General features: G+C 47.8%; 1 protein-coding gene across 2 annotated transcripts in view; it reads left to right on the forward strand.

The window, feature by feature from the left end:
* The window catches only part of DOCK1 (dedicator of cytokinesis 1), a 524,611-nt gene that overhangs the window by 425,482 nt on the left and 76,404 nt on the right, over positions 1-22,725 (forward strand). For both annotated transcript variants that reach the window (XM_042961087.1, XM_042961088.1), the window contains exons 32-33: positions 7,941-7,999; positions 19,076-19,224. In XM_042961087.1, coding sequence (XP_042817021.1) covers positions 7,941-7,999; positions 19,076-19,224 — 208 coding nt within the window. The remainder of the gene's footprint in view (positions 1-7,940; positions 8,000-19,075; positions 19,225-22,725) is intronic.

Consider the following 22,725-nt stretch of genomic DNA (forward strand, 5'->3'; position numbering starts at 1 on the left):
AATCCATTCTTTGCCAAGCGCACAGCATGGCCAACCCTTCAGGATGCCTGCAGGAGAAGAAGGGAATGGAACCCGGAAATCTGGCTTAAAAGAGCGGGCATCTCCTTTGAGGTTTTTAGCGTAAAACAATTGGTTCTGAGCCTTCTCCAGACCAGAATGGGGAGACTCTGCACTGGGCCCCCTTTTGGTGTGTGAATGTTAACATTCGAAGCTAGAGCAACGTCGATAAATGCATTAACCACACAGGGCCTCGGCTGCCAAAGAAAACCTTTGCTTCTCACATAGCTCTGTGCATTTAGAGGCTTCAAAGCCAACGAAAATTAAACACGGCCAGCTGGTGTCTCCCCTTCCAGAGCCGACAGGGCTTCTGAATTGAGCGTTCTTTTTCTCATAACCGTGGCGATAAGAGACTCCGGATTTTCCCTTTGAAATTTTCTCATAGATTCCCCAAGGGAAAAACTCCCAAGCATTTTAGTAGTTGTCTTTGCAAGACTCTGGCAGGACTGCCTCAGCCCCTGTGCAGCCTGAGGGGCCCTCTCCCAGGGGCCTAAGCTCAGCGTGTGGCCTTCATAGGCCACCAAGGACAGGTGTTCTCTGTGTCTGAGACAAGCGCCCGTGGCCCGTGAGGCCGTGTGGCTCCCATGTGTGTGGCAGGTTCACCCATGTTTGTTGTATTTTTCATGCCTCTTTCTGTACCTTAAACACTTTATAATCTAGCTGCGGGTTTATTGTTAAGTACCAAAATCTACATAAGACATATTTAAAGGCATCCTACCCAAATGCTTACATTTTCCCAGGACCTAGAACCATTTTAATCTGCTTAAAATTGTGCTAGTGCCAAGGGATTGAGTACCTGCTCTGCACTCAGGGTCCTGGTGCTGGGGACCCCCAGGGTGCCGCGACAGCCTGGACATTGGCATCTGGGAGCAACGTGGGGAGCCCAAGGCCTCTGGCAGGAGGGGATCCCAGGTTGCGTGGCAAAGGAGCAGCCAAATTACCAGGTTGGCTGACCGAGCCGTGGGTCAATGAACGGCCAGTCCCCACAAGGGTCCTCAAGTCCCAAAGGGCATGGCCTGATCTTTGAGCAAAGAGATGCTGTGGGTTATTGAAGCAGAGGTGAGTGGCCAGGCCCGGAGGGCTTGGGGGAGAGCGTGAGGCCCAGTGATGTGGGAGCCGACCCCATGGGTCCGAGCACAAGGCTGGGTGCTGACACAGAGCACAGTGCAGTGTGATGAGCAAGGCTGTCTTTTTCTAGAGGGAACCATGGGCTCCGAAGGTGGAGTGATGCCACATCCATTTAATAGCCGCTGGCCGCCTCCATTGGGGTCTGTCTACTGCTCTAGGGTTCCTGAATCCAGCCAAATGCATCTGAGTGAAGGCTTCTCTGTGGAGCCCCCTCCCCCCGCACCTGTACACCCCCACCAACCCTCCTCTCCCTCTGTGCCTTCAGCAGCTCCTTTCTGCCTGGTTCACGGCGTTGTGGCCCAGAACGATAGAAAATCCCGGTGTCCAAAGATCAGCCTGTTCATTCCCACTTGTTAAGCTCTCCATCCTCCCGATGACCGGGGTTGGGGAGATAATTAGGATATTCGTTCCAGAGACATTCCCCAAAGTGCATGGGGGTAACGTAAAATAATGGGCCATACGACGCAGAGAACTGATTATGTCAAACTCAAATTGACTAGGAGATCTTCCAGTGAATCATAAAATAAATAACCGCTAGGAACCAAAGTGTATCATAAGAAAATTTAACTGACTCAGCCTTCAGACATCCTTGTTGCTAGTGACTGCCCACAGAGGACATGCGAAACCTGACCATCATCTGTCCCTCGCCCAGCCGACCCCCCCCACCCCGATCTTCAACATTATTGGGACTCAGGAAATATGAGTCAGATGTAAAAGAGTTTATTTTTGATTAGCAGCCAGCTTGGCCATTTTAGTGCACAGGACACATGTGTCCTGGCATGTGACAACGTGACCTGTGACTACAGACAGGCTCCTGTGTTCAGGACCAGTCTTTGTCCTGGAAGAGAAAGGGGGTTCAGGAATTGGGCATCCAGCATTTCTAAACATAAGATGCTCACTTAAAAGTTTCAGCCCAAGAGAGTAACATTTGAAGGCCAACCTCAGGCCAGTGCATTTGAACCTGTTATGCAGGTTCCGTGAAGACCCTCTCCCCAGTTGTCTTCCATGCTGCTTCTCGTCTTTATGTACTTATTTCTATTTATTTTTTACGATAGAGATCTGCCCTCTGCCCGTCGCACCCTCATGAGACCATGAAGGTAGTAAGGTTGCCACTTCCTAAAACATTTGTACACATATATTTATATGTGTGTTGATTAGTAAAGTAAAACCTATGTCTTCAAAAATATCTTGAAACTTAAACTTTATTTTTTTATATATTTTTTTAAAGTTTATTTATTTTTTTTATTTTTCTCTTTGAGAGAGAGACAGCATGAGTGGGGGAGGGACAGAGGGAGAGAGAGAGAGAGAGAGAGAGGGAGAGAGAGAATCCCAAGCAGGTTCACACCCAGAATGAGACACCCCGTAAACAAATATCTCCACGCGGGGCTCTGAGATGTGCATGTGTTAGGTCAAACTACAGACGTTGCTCTTAGGGAAACCAGAGGGAAATAAAGCTGTGACAAGCCCCATTTTGCAACGTGACCTAATCCCGAAGCTGTGTTTGCACTCCAGATTGTGACAAGAAGTAGTTCAGAAAAAGTATAACTTGTGTCTGTGCTCATTTTGTGAGAGACTCTGATCATTCAGAATAAATTCGCTGTGAACTGAGTTAGGCAGGAGCCCGGGGAGACAGACGTAACAAACGGTGGCCCTGTGCCGAGTCCCTGTTGGCAGGGGGCACGTGTTCCCCATGCCCGAGTGACACCGTGCTCCTTTGAACGTGGTAGAACTTCTGTGGCACCGGGCACCGTGGCACGTCCGAGCCCTGTGTGTCATGAACTTTATTCCCTTGGTCGCTGCTGGGGTCCCATCTCCTCTCGCCTCCCTCAGGGATTCAGCGTTCAAATGTCCCACTTGGCCCATCACCTCCCTCCAGCGGCCTCCACATCTGTCTCCGTTCCTCAACCTCCGCCCGCTCCTAACACCGATCTGTCTCTTTCATTCGTTCTCAGAACGAATGTCGACCTTCTTCCTCCTTTTTGGCCTCGCTGTTCCTTGTCAGGCTCCTGGTCCTCCGTCGGGCCATTCACTCGGTGGCTGGGCTCCTTGAGCCTTGCTCTCGGGACTTCTTACTCCACTCTCCCTCCTTCAGAAGGCCGTTTTCTCAGCTGTGCGTCTCAGCCCTTCCTCGGGCCAGGATGCCAGCTTAATGGTCGTCGCACTCATTTCCCGCGATCATCCGCCCTCATAGTTAACGCACTGGGTGGCTCGAAACGCCTGAAGTTTATTGTCCCACGTCAGGAGGCTAGGAATCCAAATCAGGGGGTGGGCAGACTTGGCTCGTTCTGGAAGCTCAGACGGAGAGCCTGTTCTGTGCCTCTCTTGCATCAGGTGGCTGTCCCCAGTCCCTGGTGCTCCTTGGCCTTGGCTGCATCTTTCCCAACTCTGCCCCTGTCTTCAGGTGGCCTCCTTCCCCGTGTCTCCAAATCTCCTTCCCCTTGTAAGGACACCTGTCCTGGGACCTAACCTCCCTCTGACCTCCACAATCCAGTATGATGTCATCTTAACATGATGACATCTGCAAAGACCCTGTTTCCAAATAAGGGCACATTCTCAGGTTCTGGGGGCCAGGACCTCTACACGTTCTTATGGATGACACGGTTCAACCGACAGTCATGCCCAACAGACTTATTTGGAGACCATACTTCATGGAGACCATGAAGGTAATGAGGTTACCACTTCATACAACATTTGTACACATATATTTTATATGTGTGTTGGTTAGTAAAGTAAAACGCATTTCTTATTTCAAAAATATTTTGAAGCTTAAACTTTGTTCTCTCATAATTTTTTTAAAGTTTTTTTATTGACTTTGAGAGAGGCAGAGACAGCATGAATGGAGGAGGGACAGAGAAGGAGAGGGAGAGAGAGAATCCCAAGCAGGCTCTGCCCTGCCGGCACAGAGCCCGATGCGGGACTTGAACTCATGCAGCCGTGAGATCGTGATCTGAGCTGAGAAACCAAGAGTCAGTAAACCCAGGTGCCCCGAAACTTAAACTTTAAAAAACTGTCTGTGGGGGCGCCTGGGTGGCTCAGTCGGTTAAATATCTGACTCTTGGTTTCTCAGCTCAGGTCATGATCTCATGGTTTGTGAATTTGAGCCCCACATTGGGCTTTATGCTGACCATTCAGAGCGTGCTTGGGATTCTGTCTCCCTCTCTCTCTGCCCCTCCTCCTCTCTCTCTCTCTCTCTCTCTCTTTCAAAATAAATAAATAAACTTTAAAAAGCTGCCTCTGTGGCCTTTGTTCAGACTGCATCCCCCTTGTTCTCTCTCTCTCTTTTTTTTCCCCTTGTTCTCTTAAGGGGAAGGAGCAGACTCCCTGTCCTCCAGCCACTTTTCCTACTTGGTCAATATAATCACCTAGCCTGCTCTGCCACGGGGCATTTGCACCTGCTGACGCCTCTGCTTGGAATGCTCTTCCTTCCCCTCTGACTGGATTACATCTTTCCTTCTTCACATCGGAGGGTAATTGTCTGTGGACTTTGTTCTGCCTATGATATTAATATTCTCATATTAGCTCTGTGCCTGGCCTCTAGCAAGCATTCGGTAATTAATGAATCAATGAGTAATCCTCCCCGAATGAATCAATTTAAATGGCCATTGTAACCATGAGGGGGCTGCTGTATGAGGCCTAGTCTGAGCTTGTAAAGGAAGCACCTAGCGTGGCTCGGGTACTTGCTAGGACATATGAGGGCCTTATCTCTCTCATTCTTAAAAAATCCTAGCAGGTGAACATCATACATCATTATCCCAGGACTGCAGAAGAGGAGACTGAGGGTCAGAGTGGTCAGGTGACTTGCCCAGTGTGCTTCTGTTTGGGCTCAGGTCAGCCTCACCCCCAAGGCTGGACTGTCTGTGGTGGACAGTGGGTTTTCTGTCCCTTGGGGTGAAGACTCCCGAAACCAGAGACTGAGATAAGGCCTCAGAGATCGGATTCCTGCTATTTTAGGTCAGAGCAATAGGCCTGGTGGGGGACCCTGTATCTACCTGGGCTGTGGGGGGATTGTCTGCTGGGGGCCCCGCTGGCAGTTTGGAGGTGCTCCCTTTCCTGGGGGTGGGCACGGGCGGCCGGGCTGTGGGGGGCGGTGCCGCGTGACCCCAGCTCCGTGCTGCTGTCCGGCTGGTCCGTTCACCACCGGGAACCTTTGCTTCCTCGGTGGAAAGAGGGCTGCAGCAGCGTCCCTTTGCTCACCCCGTAGTCTTACTGCCAGAGTCCGATGAAACCAGGGCCCTTGGCGGGACGTGACAGAGCGCCGTGCCTTGCGGTCAGGGACGCCCGCACTTGCGGGCCCTCGCGATGAGTGCTGCGGGGCGAGGCGTGGGGCTTGGGGTCCGAATCTCGGGATCTTTTTCTTCCCTCCTTGCCTGTGACTCAACCGAGCCCTCTAGCTACCCCCTCCAGAACTGGTTCCTCTCCCTCCCGTGTAGGCTGTTAGAGATGACCTTGGTTCTGACCCACAAGGCCGCCAGCCCCGGTCTGCTCCCAGGTAAGGAGCGTTAGCCCTGACATTCCCGAGGACTGCTGCTTTCTCCTCCTCAGGAGGAAGGTACAAACGCTCCGGGAACCCCCCTTGAGTTCTGGTGACAGCCGTGACCCTACCAGGTGGTTACCCAGAGACGTGTAGAGATTAAGCTGCCTCTGGCGAGGGATGTGCTCCTGGATCTCTGCCGATATCCTGCCCTCAAATTCCGTGAAGGCACATCGTCTTCCACATACAAGACAGGACAGTGTAACTGGGAAATGCAAGCGAGGCATCATGACCATCTCACCCTCTGTGGGCACCGTAAGGAGAGGTGATGCACAGGGAGAGGAGGCAGAAGCGGCAGGGGCTCCCTCTCTGCGTGGGCCCCCTGGCACCCGGGGGTCGGCCTCAGCTCTGGAGAAGTGGCGGGTGACTGTAGGTCATGAGACATCGGGTCACTCCCGAATGGCCCCAGCCGCCTGGCGTTTTGGCCTTTCTTGTTGTGTGAGAGCTATTATCTCGGGAGGAGAGGGAGTCCCCTGGCTGTTAGAAGAGTATTTAAAGCTTGAGTCAGGCAGTGGCAGGCCAGCCGCTGTGACCAGCTCTCACCACCTCTGGGGGCTCTGAAATCGTGCTGGCAGGGGAGGAGGGGTCTCTATGTTCCCGGGGTCCTGCCTGCAATGCCGAGCTCCCGGGGTCCCCAGATGCCTGCTCCCTGAGAGGTGATCATCCACCCGCACAGTGAGATGCTCGCAGCCTCAGGAGGCGGCATCAGCACCGGGCGTGAGTATGGCTTTACGCTCCGCGGTGCTCTTTCCGGGTAAATGCCAGGAGGGTGCCAGCCGGCCCCATTGTCTCCGGGTCTGGGCCGCAGCAGCTGCCGGGGCCCTTCGTCATTTGTGCAGGAGCAAAATGGGGATCGGGAAGCTGGATCTACAAGCCCGGACAGGGTGCACAGCTGAACGGGGCTTAGATCATACACACCTTGGGCGATTGGGGCTCCAGTTGGACATGGAAGGATGCTCTCTGGTCACCCACGGACTCGGTCCAGTATCTTTGCTGACAGCGGATGGGCCGCTCCTCACTGGGGCAGTGGGGACAGGTACATTCCTTGGCCAAGATCCCCCCTCTCTCCCTCACCGAGTTCACCCACATCAGCACTCACCCGGTTGTAGGGCTGGGCAGGAAGGTAACTCATCGACATCAGAGGACAAGCTTGTCCTGGTGGGAATGGGCTGACACTCCCAGCTCAGTTCTTGTCTGTACAGTGGGCCGTGGCACCCGGACAAGCGCTGTGCCCCTGGGTCGACTTCTGTGAAGGGGCCTCCAGGGCAGGCTTCCCTGGTTGAAAGTCTGATCCTGCAGCCCTCTCCGGCCGGAAGTGACAGATGTGTGCTTAGGGTACCGGAGACTTCTATAAGGGGGCAGCCTACTGCGGTTGATGATTTACGGGGAGGATCTTTGCTGTTGGAGCCACAACCGGGTCATCTGTACACACAGCTTTCCTTTCCACATCAGCTGATGTGAGGACGAACAGAGCGGCTTGATGACCCAGCTGCTATACTGTCGTACTCTACGATCGTTTTGCAAATGACTATTTTTAATATGATCAGGCTTTTTTTTTCGTTAGGCAATAAAGGAAAAAGTTAAATTGCTCACAAACTAATAAATGTTTATCTTCCGAAGCCTCACGTCCTGTTTTCTCACGAAACACACACCTCTTCTGCTGACCGGGTAGAAGGGAAATTAGCATTTATTTTCCTTGATAAACAAAAGACCGGGTAATATTTGTTGACCTCTTTTGGTGCAAAGCCCTTCCAAAGGGATATTTGGCAGAGGCCTCCCTGCTCTCGTGTCCACTCCAGGGCTTAATTTTAACGTGTGAAAGCTGCTTTGTGAGCAGGGTTGGAGGATGCCCTTTCGTGTCTGCGGTGCCTGGATGCTCTGCACACAAGCTCCCCCTTAGGCCAGGGACCCAGGTCCTCCTCTTGCCATTAGAGATTGAAGAAAGGAAAATGCTGCTATTACTTCCCACCCCCTCACCCATACTCCCATGGGGGTGTTGGGGTGGGGGGGAACGTTCCAGAGCCTGAGGTGATGAGAAAGGGAGACTCCCTTGGCTCGATCCTTCCTCCTTCCGTTCCCTTTGGGGGCAAATACGCCACGGCGTCGATACGGTCTTCGTTTGTCTCAGTGATGGGGGACTTTCGTTGTGCTTAAAAATAATCTAAGTCTGATTTCCAAATGCTCGAAAGGGTGACTCAGCGTTTTCCCTGTCCTCGGTTCTCAGGTACGGAGACATGAGGAGGCAGATCGGCTTCGAAATCAGAGACATGTGGTACAACCTTGGTGAGTAGCGGGGCTTTCCGGACATCGTGGTGGCGGTCTTGAATGTGTGGTGGTGATGATGTTGCCCCGGCTGTCTGTCGGGGCTGGGGCATCCGAAACATCCGAATCGTTTCTCCTCAGAGAGCGATTGCTACTTTTGCAATAGCTGTTTTCCGTAAACAGGAGATGGGAAGAAAACCTGATGGGGCAGGGAGCAAATAGAAACATCCGTGGAGCTCCCTCTTGACGTCAGGTGAACACATCTCTGCTTTGAAGCTGCTTCTGGGCGTCACGAACATTCCCTCCGTTCCTCAGGCATCCAACCGTGTAGCTCATCTCCTTGTCACAATGTCACTGCTTTTACTATTCAGTTTAATATATTCTACCATATTCTACCCTCAGGTCAAAAGGGGTTTTTTTTTGCCTACTCAGAACCGGACCTTGTATGTAGGCAGAGCGCCACCAGGTGGTGGTAGCATAACACACTTGCACAGTGAAAACACCAGGGGATCCTTGTGTTTAAGATGAGACATTAACGTAGGTGTTTGTCACTACAAATTTCCCTCTTGCTGCTGCTTTTGCTGTACCTCAGATGTCTCGGTGTATTTTGTTGTCACTTTCATTTGTTTCAAGATATCTCCTGACTTCCCGTTTTACTTCTTCTTTGACCCATTGGTTTCTTCAGGAGCAGGCTCTTTAATTTCCACTATTTGTGAGTTTTCTCATTTTTCTTTTGTTACTGACTTCTGATTTCATTCCACGGCAGTTGGAAGAGATACTTGGTCTGGTTTCAGTCTCCTTAAATTTTGTTGTTGCTGTTGTTGTCTTAAAGTTTATTTATGTGTTTATTTTGAGAGATAGAGAGACAGAGCACATGAGTGGAGGAGGGGCAAAGAGAGAGGGAGAGAGAAAGAGAAAGAGAGAGAGAGAGAGAGAGAGAGAGAGAGAGAGAGAATCCCAAGCTGGCTCCCACTGCCAGCTCAGAGTCCGATGCAGGACTAGAACCCCCAAACCATGAGATTGTGACCTGAGCCAAAGTCAAGAGCCAGAAGCTTAACCCACCGAGCCACCCAGGCACCCCTCCATAAATTTGTTAAGAATTGTTTTATGACCTAAGATGTGGTGTATCCTGAGGAACGTTCCATGTGCCCTTCAGCAGAATGTTATTCTGCTGTTCCTCAATGGAATGTTCTATATGTCTGTTAGGTCTGTTGGATCTACAGTGTTGGCTTCATTGGTAAATATAACTCCCCTGAACACATCAAGAAACTAGGAAAAGGATGAAGCCCAAGGTCAGCAGAAGGAAGAAAACAATAAAGATGAGAGCAGAAATAAATGAAATAGAGAACAGAAAAACAATCAAAAAATTCAACACAACTAGAGTTGGATTTTTGAAAAGATAAACAAAATTGACCAACCTCTAGCTAGATGAACTAGGAAAAAAGGAGAGAAGACATAAATAAAACGAGAGGTAAGGGGTACCTGGGTGGCTCAGTCGGCTGAGTGTCTGACTTTGGCTCAGGTCATAATCTCACGGTTTGTGGGTTCGAGCCCCGCGTCGGGCTCTGTGCTGACAGCTTGCTCAGAGCCTGAAGCCTGCTTCAGATTCTGTGTCTCCTTCTCTCTCTGCCCCTCCCCCGCTCACACTTTGTCTCACTCTGTTTCTCAAAAAATAAATAAATGTAAAATAAAATAAAATAAAATAAAATAAAATGAGAGGTGAAACAAAACCATTACAGTTGATACCACAGAAATAAAAAGGATCAAAAGAGACTACTGTGAGTAATTATATGCCAACAAATTGGACAGCCTAGAAGAAACGATAAATTCCTAGAAACGTACAGCCTACCAAGACTGCATTATGAAGATATAGAAAATCTGAACAGACAGATGTCAGGTAATCTACAATCCAAAACTTCCCACAAAGAAAAGCCCAGGACAAGATAGCTTCACTGGTGAATTCTGTCCAACATGTAAAAAAGAATTAATGCCGATCCTTCTCAGACTCTTCCAAAATATCGAAGAGAAGGGAACGCTTCCAAACTCATCTTACGATACAAGCATTACCTTGATACTGAAGCCAGATAAAGACACTACAGGAAAACTCTAGACCACCCTCTCTGATGTGAACGTAGATGTAAAAATCCTCAAGAAAACGCTAGCAAACTAAAGTCAGCGGTGCATTAATACGATCCTACCCTGTGATCAAGTGGGATTTATCCCTGGGATGCAGAGATGGTTCAACATACACAGAGTAACAAAAGTGATAGACTGCGTTAACAGTGAAGTATAAAAGTCATATGATTTTTCAATAGGTACAGAAAACCCATCTGGGGAAATTTAACACCCTTTTGTGTTAAAAACTCAACACACTAGGTACAGAAGTAACGCATCTTAACTTAATAAAGGTCACTTATGACAAGTCCACAGCTAATATACTCGGGGGCGAACCACTGAAAGTTTTTCCTGTAAGATCTGGAACACAGGGAGATCCACTGTCACCACTCCTATTCAACATAGTGCCGGAAGTCCTAGACGGAGAAATTAGGCAAGAAAAAGTAGTAAAAGCCATCTAGACCACAAGGGAAAAAGTAAAATTATCTGTTTGTAGAAGACCTGATCTTTTATGTAGAAAACTCTAAAGACCACCACAAACACTGTTAGAACTAATAAATTCGGGAAAGTTGCAGATACAAAATCAACATACAAATATCAGTTGAATTTCTATACGCTAACAAGAAAGTATCTGAAAAGGACATTAAGAAAACAATCCCATTTCTAATAGGGTCAAAATGAATAAAATCCTTGAGCAAGGAGGTGAAAGACCTGAACACTGAAAGGTACAAATTATCAATGATAGAAATTCAAGAAAAAAACAAATAAACGTAAAGACGTCTCGTCTTTGTTGATTGGAAGACTTGATATTGTTAAAGTGTCCATATTACTCAAAGCAGTCTGTAGGTTCAGTGTTATCTCCATCAAAATCCCAATGGCATTTTTTCAGACATTGAAAAAATAATGCTAGAATTCATATGGAACCACAAACGACCCTATGTAGGCAAAACACTCCTGAGGAAGAACAAGAGTGGAGGCATCATACTTCCTAATTTCAAAATATATTACCCAGCTACAGGAATCAAAACACTGTAGGACTGGCATAAAGGCAGACATACAGACCAATGGACCAGAATAGAGAGCCCAGAAATAAGCCTGCACATGCACAGTCCACTGAGCGTTGACAAGGGAGCTGAGAATCTGGGGAGAGGATCATCACTTTAATAAATGGTGTTGTAAAAACAGGATATCCACATGCAACAGAATGAAACTGGACCCTTGTCTTACATCATACCCCAAAATCAACTCGTAATGGACTAATGATTTACTTAGTTATTTTATTTTATTTTTTTTACTGTTTTTATTTACATTTGAGAGAGAGAGACAGAACGTGAGCAGAGGAGGAGCAGAGAGAGAGGGAGACACAAAAACCGAAGCATGCTCCAGACTCTGAGCTATCTGTACAGAGCCTGACGTGGGGGCACAAACTCATGAACCATGAGATCATGACCTGAGCCAAAGTAGGATGCTTAACCAACTGGGCCACCCAGGTGCCCCTGGATTAAAGATTTAAGCAGAAGACCTCCCCCAAACCTCAAAACTCTAGAAGAAACCATAGAAGAAAAGTGTGTTCCAGATCTTACAGGAAAAGCTTTCAGTCGTTCACCCCCGACTATATTAGCTGCGGACTTGTCATATGTGTCCTTTATTATGTTAAGGTGTGTTACTTCTATATCTAGTGTGTTGAGTTTTTAACACAAAAGGGTGTTAAATTTCATCAGGTGCTTTTTCTGTATCTCCTGAAAAATCATATGACTTTTATACTTGATTCTGTTAATACGGTATATCACTTTTGTTAATCTGTGCATGTTGAACCATCCTTCATATTGTACTTGGCAATGATTCTTGGAAATGGCAACAAAAGCAAAAATGGACAAGTAGGATGGCATCAAACTAAAAAGTCGGCACAGTAAAGGAGACAATCAGCAAAATGAGAGACAGCCTGTGGAATGGGAGAAAATTTCCCAACCATATACCTGCTAAGGAATTCATTCCCAAAACGGATAAAGAACTCCTACAACTCAATAGCGAAACACACCCAATTAAAAAATGGCCAAAGGGCTTGAGTCGACATCTCCCCAAGGAAGAAATACAAATGGCCAATAGGTTTGTGAAAAGATGTGCAACATCACTCATCATCAGGGAAATGCAAATCAAAACCGCAGCGAGCTGTCCCCTCACACCTGTCGGCTGTTATGATTATTATGTTACAGCCACAATAGGATGGCTATTATGAAAAAAAAATAAAAGGTAACAGGTGTCCGCCAGGATGTACGGAAGTTTGAACGCTTGCACGGGGTTGGTGGGAACGTAAAACGAACTACGGAAGACAGCATGGAGGTTTCTCAAAAATTAAAAATCGAGCTACCATGTGATTCAGCAATCTCCCCTGCTGGGTATACATCCAAATAAACTGAAATCAACCTCGATGAGGTATCCGTATTCCCATGTTCACTGCAGCGTTATTTACAACGGCCAAGATACGGAAACAACCCAAGTGTCCACTGATGGTTGGATGGATAAAGAAAATGTGGTACGTCTATACAATGGAGTATTATTCAGCTTCATTTATGAGGAAAAAACAGGGAAATCTTGCCATATGCAAAAACATGGATGGGCCTGGAGGACATCACCCTAAAGGCGAATGTGTCCTCTGTGAGCCCAGCCTCTCTCCGAGTGGAGATGAATGTCTTCCTGGCACCTGGTCCCCACTGTCAGCTTGCTTTGTGCCAAGGTGTCTGGGCATCTTGCTTTGGCCTCACGGATGGTCCTGTGCGAGATTTCGGTGGCATTTCCTGCCTGAGCGCCCGGGGCCCTGCTTATTCCACTCAACTTGTCACATGGAGCCTGTGGTGGCTACAGAGGACCTCCTCATCTCCCCTCTCCCCAGTGACTCTGTTCTCTCCGGGGAGGCAGGGTCTTTCCACTTTTCTCTCTAGTTGCCCCATGACACCTGGGTTTCCTTTGTTCCCCCAGGGCTGGGGCAACTTAGATAGATTCCCGCTCTCCACGTCGTGGCTGGAGAGCTTGGCTAGAAAGATACCCTGACGTGTCCGTATTCCACGGGAAGAACGAAACGGGGTCATAAAAACTGAACACGGTTGTCCGTGAAGGTGGGGAACTGGACCCCATCGCCGTCCTGCGGACCCTTCGAGCAGACAGGGGTGGGGGGTTGAGGGCCACGCCTGTAATCCGGCTTTGCGGTCAGCAAGTTCTCAGCAGCTCGTTTCCAACCGGAGCCAGATTTCCTCACCAGAGGCTTCGACTCCTGATTCTTCTTGAGTTCCCGGATGTCAGCAAACATGGGTGCGGGAAGGCTCTGTCACATCTCGAGGGGAAGTTCAAATTTCCAAATACCCTTTGTCCGTCTGTTTGCGTGAAGGATGGAGTCTTTTTCAAATGGGTCTTTACACAGAAAAATAAATGCAGAAAGCCTTGGCGTAAATATACTAGAAGGTACTGTATTGTATAACGCTAATAACATCGAAATTAAGAAGTACGGTGTAACATGAAGTGTCACCTGGGTTCTCAGGAGTAAAACTCCAGCGCAGAAGCTCCCAGGTGGTGATGAAGAACTGGCTGGAACGGCCGCGTCCGTTCGCACTCTCAGTGGACACGCATCACGCACCTGCATGCAGTTGGGGTCTCAGGAGCTTGAGGAGACGTGTCAATGCCAGTGACTTTCCTGTAGCAGCTCAAATGCCCAGAATGTGAGTTCTGGCTCCAGGCTGTCCAAGAGCTGCCCACATCTCCCAACACAGAGCCTGCCGGGTGCCACCCTGCCCCTGCTCTAACTTCCATCCCCCCGGAGGAGAGAGTAGGAGCCCTGGCTCTGAGGGAAGGAATCCCTATCGGAGTTTCCTTCCTCCCTTGCCTCGGCCTGGCTATGTGGCCTCAGTCACAGGACCCAGTCTCTCTGGGCTTCCATCGGTTTTCCAGGCTGTAAGATGGACAGGTTGGACTGAGGTTTTCAAGAGCTCTCCAGCCCTGATGCTCCGTAATTCTTCACATACGTATGCGGATCTCAGTAATGAAATGCCAAGGCTTCTGGAACAGGGAGGAGGGCCATTCGTGATTCATTTTAATTGATCACGCTCGGACAGATGCGTTTGTCACTTGCCCCGATTGGCCAGACAACCGCAGGACCCACGCCAGGAAGGGGCCGAGTGCAGCCCCATTAGAGAGAGTCCAGAACAGGGCAGAAAAGGATGCTCAGAGAGACGGCATGGAGGGAGCTGCTCTCTGCTAGACCTGAGGGGAGCCAAGGCTCTTGGAGGTGCCAGCACCCCCTGGGCAGGTTCTGTGAGCTCCACCTGCCGCCCCTCTGCCTGAGAGCCTCCCAGGCCGCCTCTCGCACGCCGGCCCTTCCTAGGAGAGTGGCCACGCCTTCTTGTGACTTGTTCGCCATCATCTCTCAGGTGCAAACTATGAGCTGTGTGTTTTCCCCCCCACGGGAGAGTTTTAGGTATCGTTTCAAATGGCAGGCCTGCTTCGTCCTGAAATGGCTTTGATGGTTTCTGCACTATTGCAGATAACCAGAGGCATCCACCCTGGCAGATATTCTGAATGATGGTTAACACATTAAAATGCTTTTTTCTCGCTTGACAAATAGTTGCTGCCCCAACTCAGCCCACCCTGGCCCCTTCGTGCTCCCCCAGGACCCCCCTCTTCGGTGTGCCCTCCCCACACTGAAGGGTCACTGGCTAGCATGGAAGGGACTCCAAACCTCAGCTCAAACCATGGCTGACCTGACTGATGGGCGCTCCTTTCTTTCCAGCTCTTTCATTCTACAAAAATTATGTTCCTGGTCACCTATGTAGTCAGTCCATAGATCGACCGCCATTTGAAAGTGGCTCCATTTCATTTTGTCCCCTTCCACGATTGCTGTGAAGGAAGGTAGGATAGGCCCAGGGTAATACGAGCTTCTTTGTGACGCCGACTCCAGGCCCTGGGGAAGGCTCGACCTTCAGAGGATGCACCTTTAGGTGTAAATCAGATCTTTAAAACTGTTTGGGAGCGGTTGATTCCCTTGACATTATGTGTCATTATGCTCCAAACAGGCTGAGTCAAGCGGGAGGTCTTTGATTTGCAAGGTAGTAAACGATGCACTGCAAAAGCAAATGTCCCATTTCATCTGGGCAGTTGCTGATTTGAATGCGGTGATTAATGTAAAAGATCTGTGTTTGGCAGCTTTTCAGCCACGAATATTGAACATTGACTCTGGCTTGAGAAGCGGCCAAGAGGTCAAATGTAAACCGTGACCTTGGTCAATGAGCGGTGGGAATCTGGTAACAGCAAGAAATAACCACCCACCAACATGATGGGGTTCCTCGCTTATAAAATAATTATTTTTTGGAAGTCAAAAAATAAGTAATAAAAGTGTCAGCAGCCCAAAGGGTCTGTCCCAAGCAGCCCCCCAAGACAGCTAAGAATGTCTCCATGGGGTCACCTCAGGCGGCCTGGATCTTGCCTGCTGCGAATCTCAGGTATTAGAGCCTGCCATGAGCATCCCTGCCAAGGCCAGCACTCCGGGAGTTTATGACAGCACATCTCAATTCCCCAAGATGTACACAACCTATTTTCTATGCAGCTTTTTTTTTTCTTTTTTTTAATAGGCTCAGGTTTGGGAACATATTGGCAGGTCGATCTAGCCCACTCTGGAAGAAAATAAAAATAGAAGTCAGATATATTTATCATTCTACAGTCAGTCACCTATTCCTCAGTCAGGGTTGAGCCCGTCAAAAGCTCACACATCACAGCAGTAAAATCGTTGAATCGCTGAAGCAGTAATTAATAAAGTTTTATTGTGCACACACCAAAGAGACAGTTTGTGGACAAGGCCCCCTCAAACTAATACATGGAAGGAGGCTCAGAGGTATATCATGACAAAGAAGCTTATATAGTGGGACACCTGGATGGCCCATTCAGTTAAGCATCCGGCTCTTTATCTAGGCTCAGGTCACGATCTTGCGGTTTGTGAGATCCAGCCCGGAGTCAGGCTCTATGTTTAGAGCAAGGAGCCTGCTTGGGATTCTCTCCCTCCATCTAGCTCTCTGCCCTTCCCCCATTTGCTCACTCAGGTGCTCTCTCTCAAAATAAATAAATAAACTTAAAAAAAAAATTTTAGAAGTTCATATAGTGAGAAAACAATGACAATTTACTGGTTATAATATTGGTGATTGGTTATTGTTTTAGAATTCTCTTCACTGGTTAGTGGTTACCTCATGTCAACCTTGGAAAATGTGTGTGTGTGTGTGTGTGTGTGTGTGTGTGTGTGTGTGTGTGTTTGTGTTGGTTTTGCCTATGATTTTCAGAGGCCTAAGCAAGAAGTGACCCCGGTCAGGTGAGCCTTGCCCACTAAGCTAAAGGAAGCTTTGCTTGTATGACAAAACCGATCTTCTCTGCTCGGGGAATGTTCGAGGCCGGTCTCCATTTGTTTTCGATTTTAACAAGCCGAATGCTCCACACGACTGACTGTTTCTTCTCTGAGTCTTTCCTATAATACAAGCGGTACGTGGAGACCGGGGTCTCGGATCTCCCCTCCAAGCAGAGCTTCAGACAAGGATCTGTTCTGCCGGGTTGAATGCAAGCGCAGACTCGCGCTGCCCCAGGGGACAGAGCAGCATGTTTTTCCCCCTCCCAAGCCTGTCACATTTTGAGTCGGAAAGGAGAAATCAAAAGCACACTCTGTCCAAAAAAAAGGAGGCAGGGGGCGGGAAGGGGGGGATGTGCTTATTTACTGAGCTGTTCAGTTATTTATCAAAGTGCGCTCCCGGAAGCAGGGGCCAGAGCGCCTGATCTCACCGTGGCCCGCACCCCCCCACTTCCGTTTTGTTTATTACCCGCGGCAGGCGGGCCAGCGCGGTGCAGAGGGTCCTGCCGGAGCCAGCGTGCTCGCACCGAGATCCGTGTCAGCCGGGTTTGGTCCGGGATAGCTTTCGTTCAGGGGGTCCCCTTGTGGATGATTCTGGGGACTGGACACATGATGTGCTTTCATCCAAACACATACAGTGAGGCCTCATCAGTTTCTGGATGATGGTGGAAATTTTTGCCCCGTCTACCTTTGTGTCTATGGAGATTTTCCTGGGGTTAGAATGGGGTTGATGACCCGGAATTCTGGACCCTCACGGTTGCAGAGAGGTTGTCCAAACACCCAGGGGGAGACTGTTGCCAGGTGAGGACTTGGATCCCCGGAGAGAGCACAGCCCAGTGTCCAGAGGGGACGGAGAGGCTCCACGTTTTGTAACTCGAAGAAAGACTCTCGGTGGGTTTTAAAAAATTTGGGAGTCGTAGCTAGGAGATTGGCAAGGTGACCCGAGGTAAAGTATTCCCATTGTGACCTGATAATTAGCTTGTTCTTTCTTTGTCTCAAAAGGGGAGGGGGGGAAGCACATCCTCTTTTTCTTGAAGTCTACACCACCGCAAGAGTCACCTTGATCCTCATTGATTCCAAACCTGAGTTCATCATTAAATTTGAGCAAGCGATGCTCCAGGGGAAATCCATAATGCAAATGCAAAAAAAAAAAAAAAAAGAAAAGAAAACAGGACTAAAAGAAAGGGAAGAAGAATACTGGAGGACACCCAGGTCTTGCCCACCTTGAGGACCATTTGTTTTTGCAGAGGTTAAATCCTGGGGCTATCACTGTAGAGCCCAGCACTGGCCCCTGGCCAGGTTCCTGCGTGATTGGGAAGGTCGATAATCAAAGATCAGAAAACCATCGTTCCTGTCACTTATTTTTCCAATCTGTGCATCAACCACCACCTGTTCCCACCCTATACTTTCCTCCCAGCTGAGAGCAGTAAGGGCTGGCAGTGACAGACAGCGCTCTCTGTGACACTCAAATTGTGTTGATGAACGACTTCGTGTCACTATCATCTGTTTTCTGAAACACTGGCTCTGACATTTTTTCAGCATAAGACAAGAAAAGTGTCACCTGAGAGACTGAACATAATAGCATTTTTAAGAGAATGCTTTGCCACAGTTACATGCCTTGCAGGGACATTAAGCATTTTGGGGAAAGGATAAGAATCACATTATTAGCACCTTTAGTCCAAATATTACCTGTAAGATTTTCATTATATTCAGTTCCTTATTGAAGGTTACATTTTGCATGTGTCACTTAATATAAGTTTCAGAAGTATATTAAGTTAGGCTTTATTGTGACGGTTATGTACTTTGTGAAGTGTGGTTACTTATAATAGCCAAATTTGTTTAATGTTCTCTTTGCAGAAATCTGTATTAGCTGAGTAATAAAACCAACGAAATTCTTTAGAGGATCCATTCTGTTTTCTGATTATGTAGAAATATGAGTAAGAGTGATTAACTCTGGGTAAATTGCTAGTGTTAATAACAAGTTGTCACAAATGAGATTACCAGGTATTCTGTCTCCCAGCCCTGCTGTAGCTAATGCATACTGTTAGCTGCTCGTGTCCTTGATCAATGTGATATAATTGTCTATTTGTGAAATGACATTTATCTTACATAACAGATAAGTCATGACTACAGGCCTTCTATTGGATGGATACTTTAATAGCTTCCCTTACAACATCTAGAATACAGTCCACTTCCGGGGCACCTGGGTGGCTCAATCGGTTAAGCATCCAGCTTTGACTCAGGTCATGATCTCCCAGTTTGTGAGTTCGAGCCCCGCGTCGGGCTCTGTGCTGACAGCTCAGAGCCCGGAGCCTGCTTCGGATTCTGGGTCTCCTCCTCTCTCTGCCCCTCCCCTGCTCGTGCTCTGTCTCTCAATAATAAATAAACGTTAAAAAATTAAAAAAAAAAAAAAAAGGAATACAGTCCACTTCTTATACTGAAGGCTGGACGCATTCAAAATACCTGCGGATGAGAAATGGATGCACATTCCCAGTATCCTAGCATTCAGGATCACATTAAGCTGTGTGGTTTTGTTTGGTCCTTTGAAGCGCATTTTAAAATCGTTTTTTTAAAAGACATGTTCTGAGTAACGCATTTCTGTGTTTAAGGTCAACACAAGATAAAGTTCATTCCAGAAATGGTCGGCCCGATACTAGAAATGACACTAATTCCTGAGACAGAACTGCGCAAAGCCACCATACCCATTTTCTTTGATATGATGCAGTGCGAGTTCCATTCGACCCGCAGCTTCCAGATGGTAAGGACATAGTAGGTGTGCGGTAAGTGGCTTGGGGAGAAGACCAACAAGCCTGGAAACCTTGAAAAAGACTTAGAAATGGCTCTGGAGTTAAAGATGTTGAGAGATTTTCCTTATTGAAGAAGCCTATCGTCCTTTGCCTGCATCTTTAGGGAGAAGTATTGTCAATTACTGGCTTTTCCTTATTTTGATCTGGATTTACCTACACATGAAACCCTGGATAAAAGTCTCTTGCCACCGCCCCTCCCCCTTGGTATGTACCCTCAGGATGTTTAACCAGATGTTATCCTCTCAGACTGCCTGCTTCTTGCCAACTTATGTTATTTTCAGGTCAAAAAATCTCTGCTTTTTTTTTTTTTTTTCTTTTACATGTGTCTTGATCTTTCACCTGTGCAGTGAAACTGATAAGAATTCCTCTAAAAAAAAAAAACCCGGGTAGAGTGCTCAACAACATACTGTATCCATAGGAAAGACAAAATCTGAATATTTATGTGGGAGGATTAACAAAATCTCCTTCCCTGGATTCCACGAAAATAAGGATGGTGTTTACATTTCCCGCCAGTGGGTACACGCTCGCCCGCACGAACATACAGCGGCTCTCTCCCCCGTGTGTTGCTGGGCTGGCTGGGAAGCTCTGCAGGAGGCAAGAGAAGAACCCCCGTGATAGTGGTTCCTCCATACTTGATTTAAATATTCTAGTGATTCGAGTGAGTAAGTACCCACTTGACATAGATTTTTGCAGAATTTGAAGAAAAATCCCTGTATTGGAAAAAGACTACATCTGAGCAGCGTAACTGTAATGGATCTGATATTTAAAGAGTAGATTTTTCCTTCCTCCCCTTTATACTTGCTACCTTATAGATTTTGAATAGTTTTACCTTTTCACTGGTCAGTCTTTGCTATTACGGCACGAAGGTGGTAGCCGTGATGAATAATTTTGCTAGTTTCTAGAGCAAAGAACAGATACAAAGCTAAAAGAAACCCCGCTCTGTACCTACAGTTGAGTGTGAACGCTGATGTCAGGTACCCGTGCTTTCTGGCGTAGCCTGGTGCTACCTGGACCTCCCACAACTCACCGAACGTCTTTAATCTTTGGTTCCGAGCTGTAATATTGGTACAGAATGGAATCTGCTCCTAAGGGATGTTGTGAGAAGTGAATAAAATAAACCTGTGAAGGCCACCTGCCCACCCGCCTCCCTTCCTTCCCTTCCCTTTCCTTTTGATTCCTTCCTCCCTCCGTTTCCTTCCTTCCCTCTTTCTTTCCTCCCTCCCTTTCCTTCCTTCCTTCCTTCCTTCCTTCCCCCTCCCCTTCCTTCCTTCTTCCCTTCCTTCCTTCCTCCCTCTGTTTCTCCCTTCCACCTTTCTTTCTTTCTTTCTTTCTTTTCTCTCTCTCTCTCTCTCTCTCTCTCTGTCTCTCTCTTTTCTTTCTTTCCATAGCAGAAGAGGGCTTCCTTATGTTGACTTATTTATAAAATTAAAGAGATTGTTTTAAAAGAACAGCTGTTTTTTTTTCCCCTCTGGTTCAAGATCAGTTGTTGCACACATATAATGTAACATGGTAAACGTTGTCCAAATGTTTTTGGTTTTGTTTGCCGATCTATCAGACACCTCTTTCTTGATGACAGCGCAGTAACCATGATTCTTGTGATGGCCTAAGGTTTCATAAAATGGAATGGATAATCTTCTCTTTTGTAACTTTTGTTAAGGTTTATTTATTTATTTTGAGAGAGAGAGAGAGAAAGACAGTGAGTAGAGGAAAGGCAGAGAGAGAGAATCCCAAGCAGGCTCCACACCAGCCAGCAGAGCCCTACGTGAGGCTTGGACTCATGAACCGTGAGATCATGACCTGAGCCGAAACCAAGAGTCGGACGCTTAACCACACGCCCTTGGCTAGTCTCTTATCCATCACCTTTAGCTGGACGTTTGGGTTGTTTGCAGATTCTCACTACCATGAGTCAGTGCGCAGTGAACATATTCGTGCATACTGCTTGACTTTCTTTTGAAAGTTTTCCTGGTATATGTTCTCAAAAACGGAATTGCCGATTCAAAATATTTTCGTAAGTTTTGACATTGCCAATGTTTTCTGATGCTGTTGCCGTACGATCTGACCCATCTTGACTGCCACTGGCACTAAATTGTGTCCAATCTCACTGCCAATCCACCAGAACTAGGGAATGTAGTTTAAAATCCCTTTTCCTAAGCTGAAAATTCATCTGACTTTTTGAATTTTGTTTGAATTAAACCCTAAAGAAGGGCCGTATGAAAAAGCGCTGTTAAAGAATCAGATAGCATCGCCTGGGTGGCTCAGTCGGTTAAGTGTCTGACTCTTGGTTTCGGCTCAGGTCATGATCTCATGGTTCGTGGGTTGCTCTGCACTGGCAGCAAGGAGCCTGCTTGGGATTCTCTCTCTCTCTCCCTGCCCCGCCCTTGCTCATGTGTGTGTGCACGCGCATGCACTCATGCTCCCTCTCTCTCTCAAAAATAAATACGATTTTTTAAAAAGAGTATAGTAGTTATTTACATTAGGGAATTTCTCCAATTCACGGGGTCTCTGGTTTGCCAGGAAATGGCACAAAGTTACTCAAGGAGAGTCGTGGGGTTTCTGCCTCCGTTCTCAACTCTGCCCCCAGTGGTGGGTTCAAAAACTGCCTAATATCAGAAGACCAAGCTGTTTGAGTAACAGCGGGAAAGTAGCTGTGCACGTTTAACTCTGTTTCAAAAACAATTTCCCTTCCATAAAACGTGTCCCACTTGGATATATGTAAATAGAAGCATAAACGTGAGGACACAGGTCCACGAAACCCACTGTCGGTAAGCATGCTCAGCTACTTGGGTTTCTTGGTCCGTGATCATTGACCATTTGTTCATCGGTGTTGTCATCTGCTTGTGCCTTCAAAGACCAGTGGGAGGACATACCAAAGGTTTTTTTTTTTTTTAAATAAAGGCAGAAAAGTGAAAACGCGTGACCAAAGTCTCTCTGCTCTCTTCATCTCTTCTTGCGAATTGGGAAAAGGTCCATCTCCTCTTCTCTTGGGATATCTGAGGATATCTGGGATATCTGGGATATCTGAGGGATATCAAGGCTGATCCCTGTCTCAGCCTCCCTGGTGGAGTGTCACATGAAATATCACCCCTCCTAGACCCGCTGCTTCCCTATCATCCCTTTTTACCAGGCTCCTTGTCACTTGGTTGCATGGGTGCAGGTTACAGCGGCCTCATCTTTGTTTGTTCTCCTGGCCTCCCTGGTGAGATGCAGACACTTGTCATCTTTCTCATCTCTAGCACCCGGCTGCTTCTCTTGGGCCCTAGCCCCGGCCTCTCCTGGCCCATAGCATCTATCTCTTGACTTGACATATCTTTTCCAGCTCTTTCCTATTCTCAGGTGAGCCAACGCTCACCTTCTATTGGCTGCTCTTTCCTGAGGCACGAGGCGTGCCCTCTGTCCGGGGGTGGTGTGGGTGTGGAGCAGTGAGTGGGTGTGTGCACAGAACCGCAGGGCCC

Source organism: Panthera tigris, chromosome D2 (assembly GCF_018350195.1).
Source record: "Panthera tigris isolate Pti1 chromosome D2, P.tigris_Pti1_mat1.1, whole genome shotgun sequence".
NCBI classification, from domain to species: Eukaryota; Metazoa; Chordata; class Mammalia; order Carnivora; family Felidae; genus Panthera; species Panthera tigris.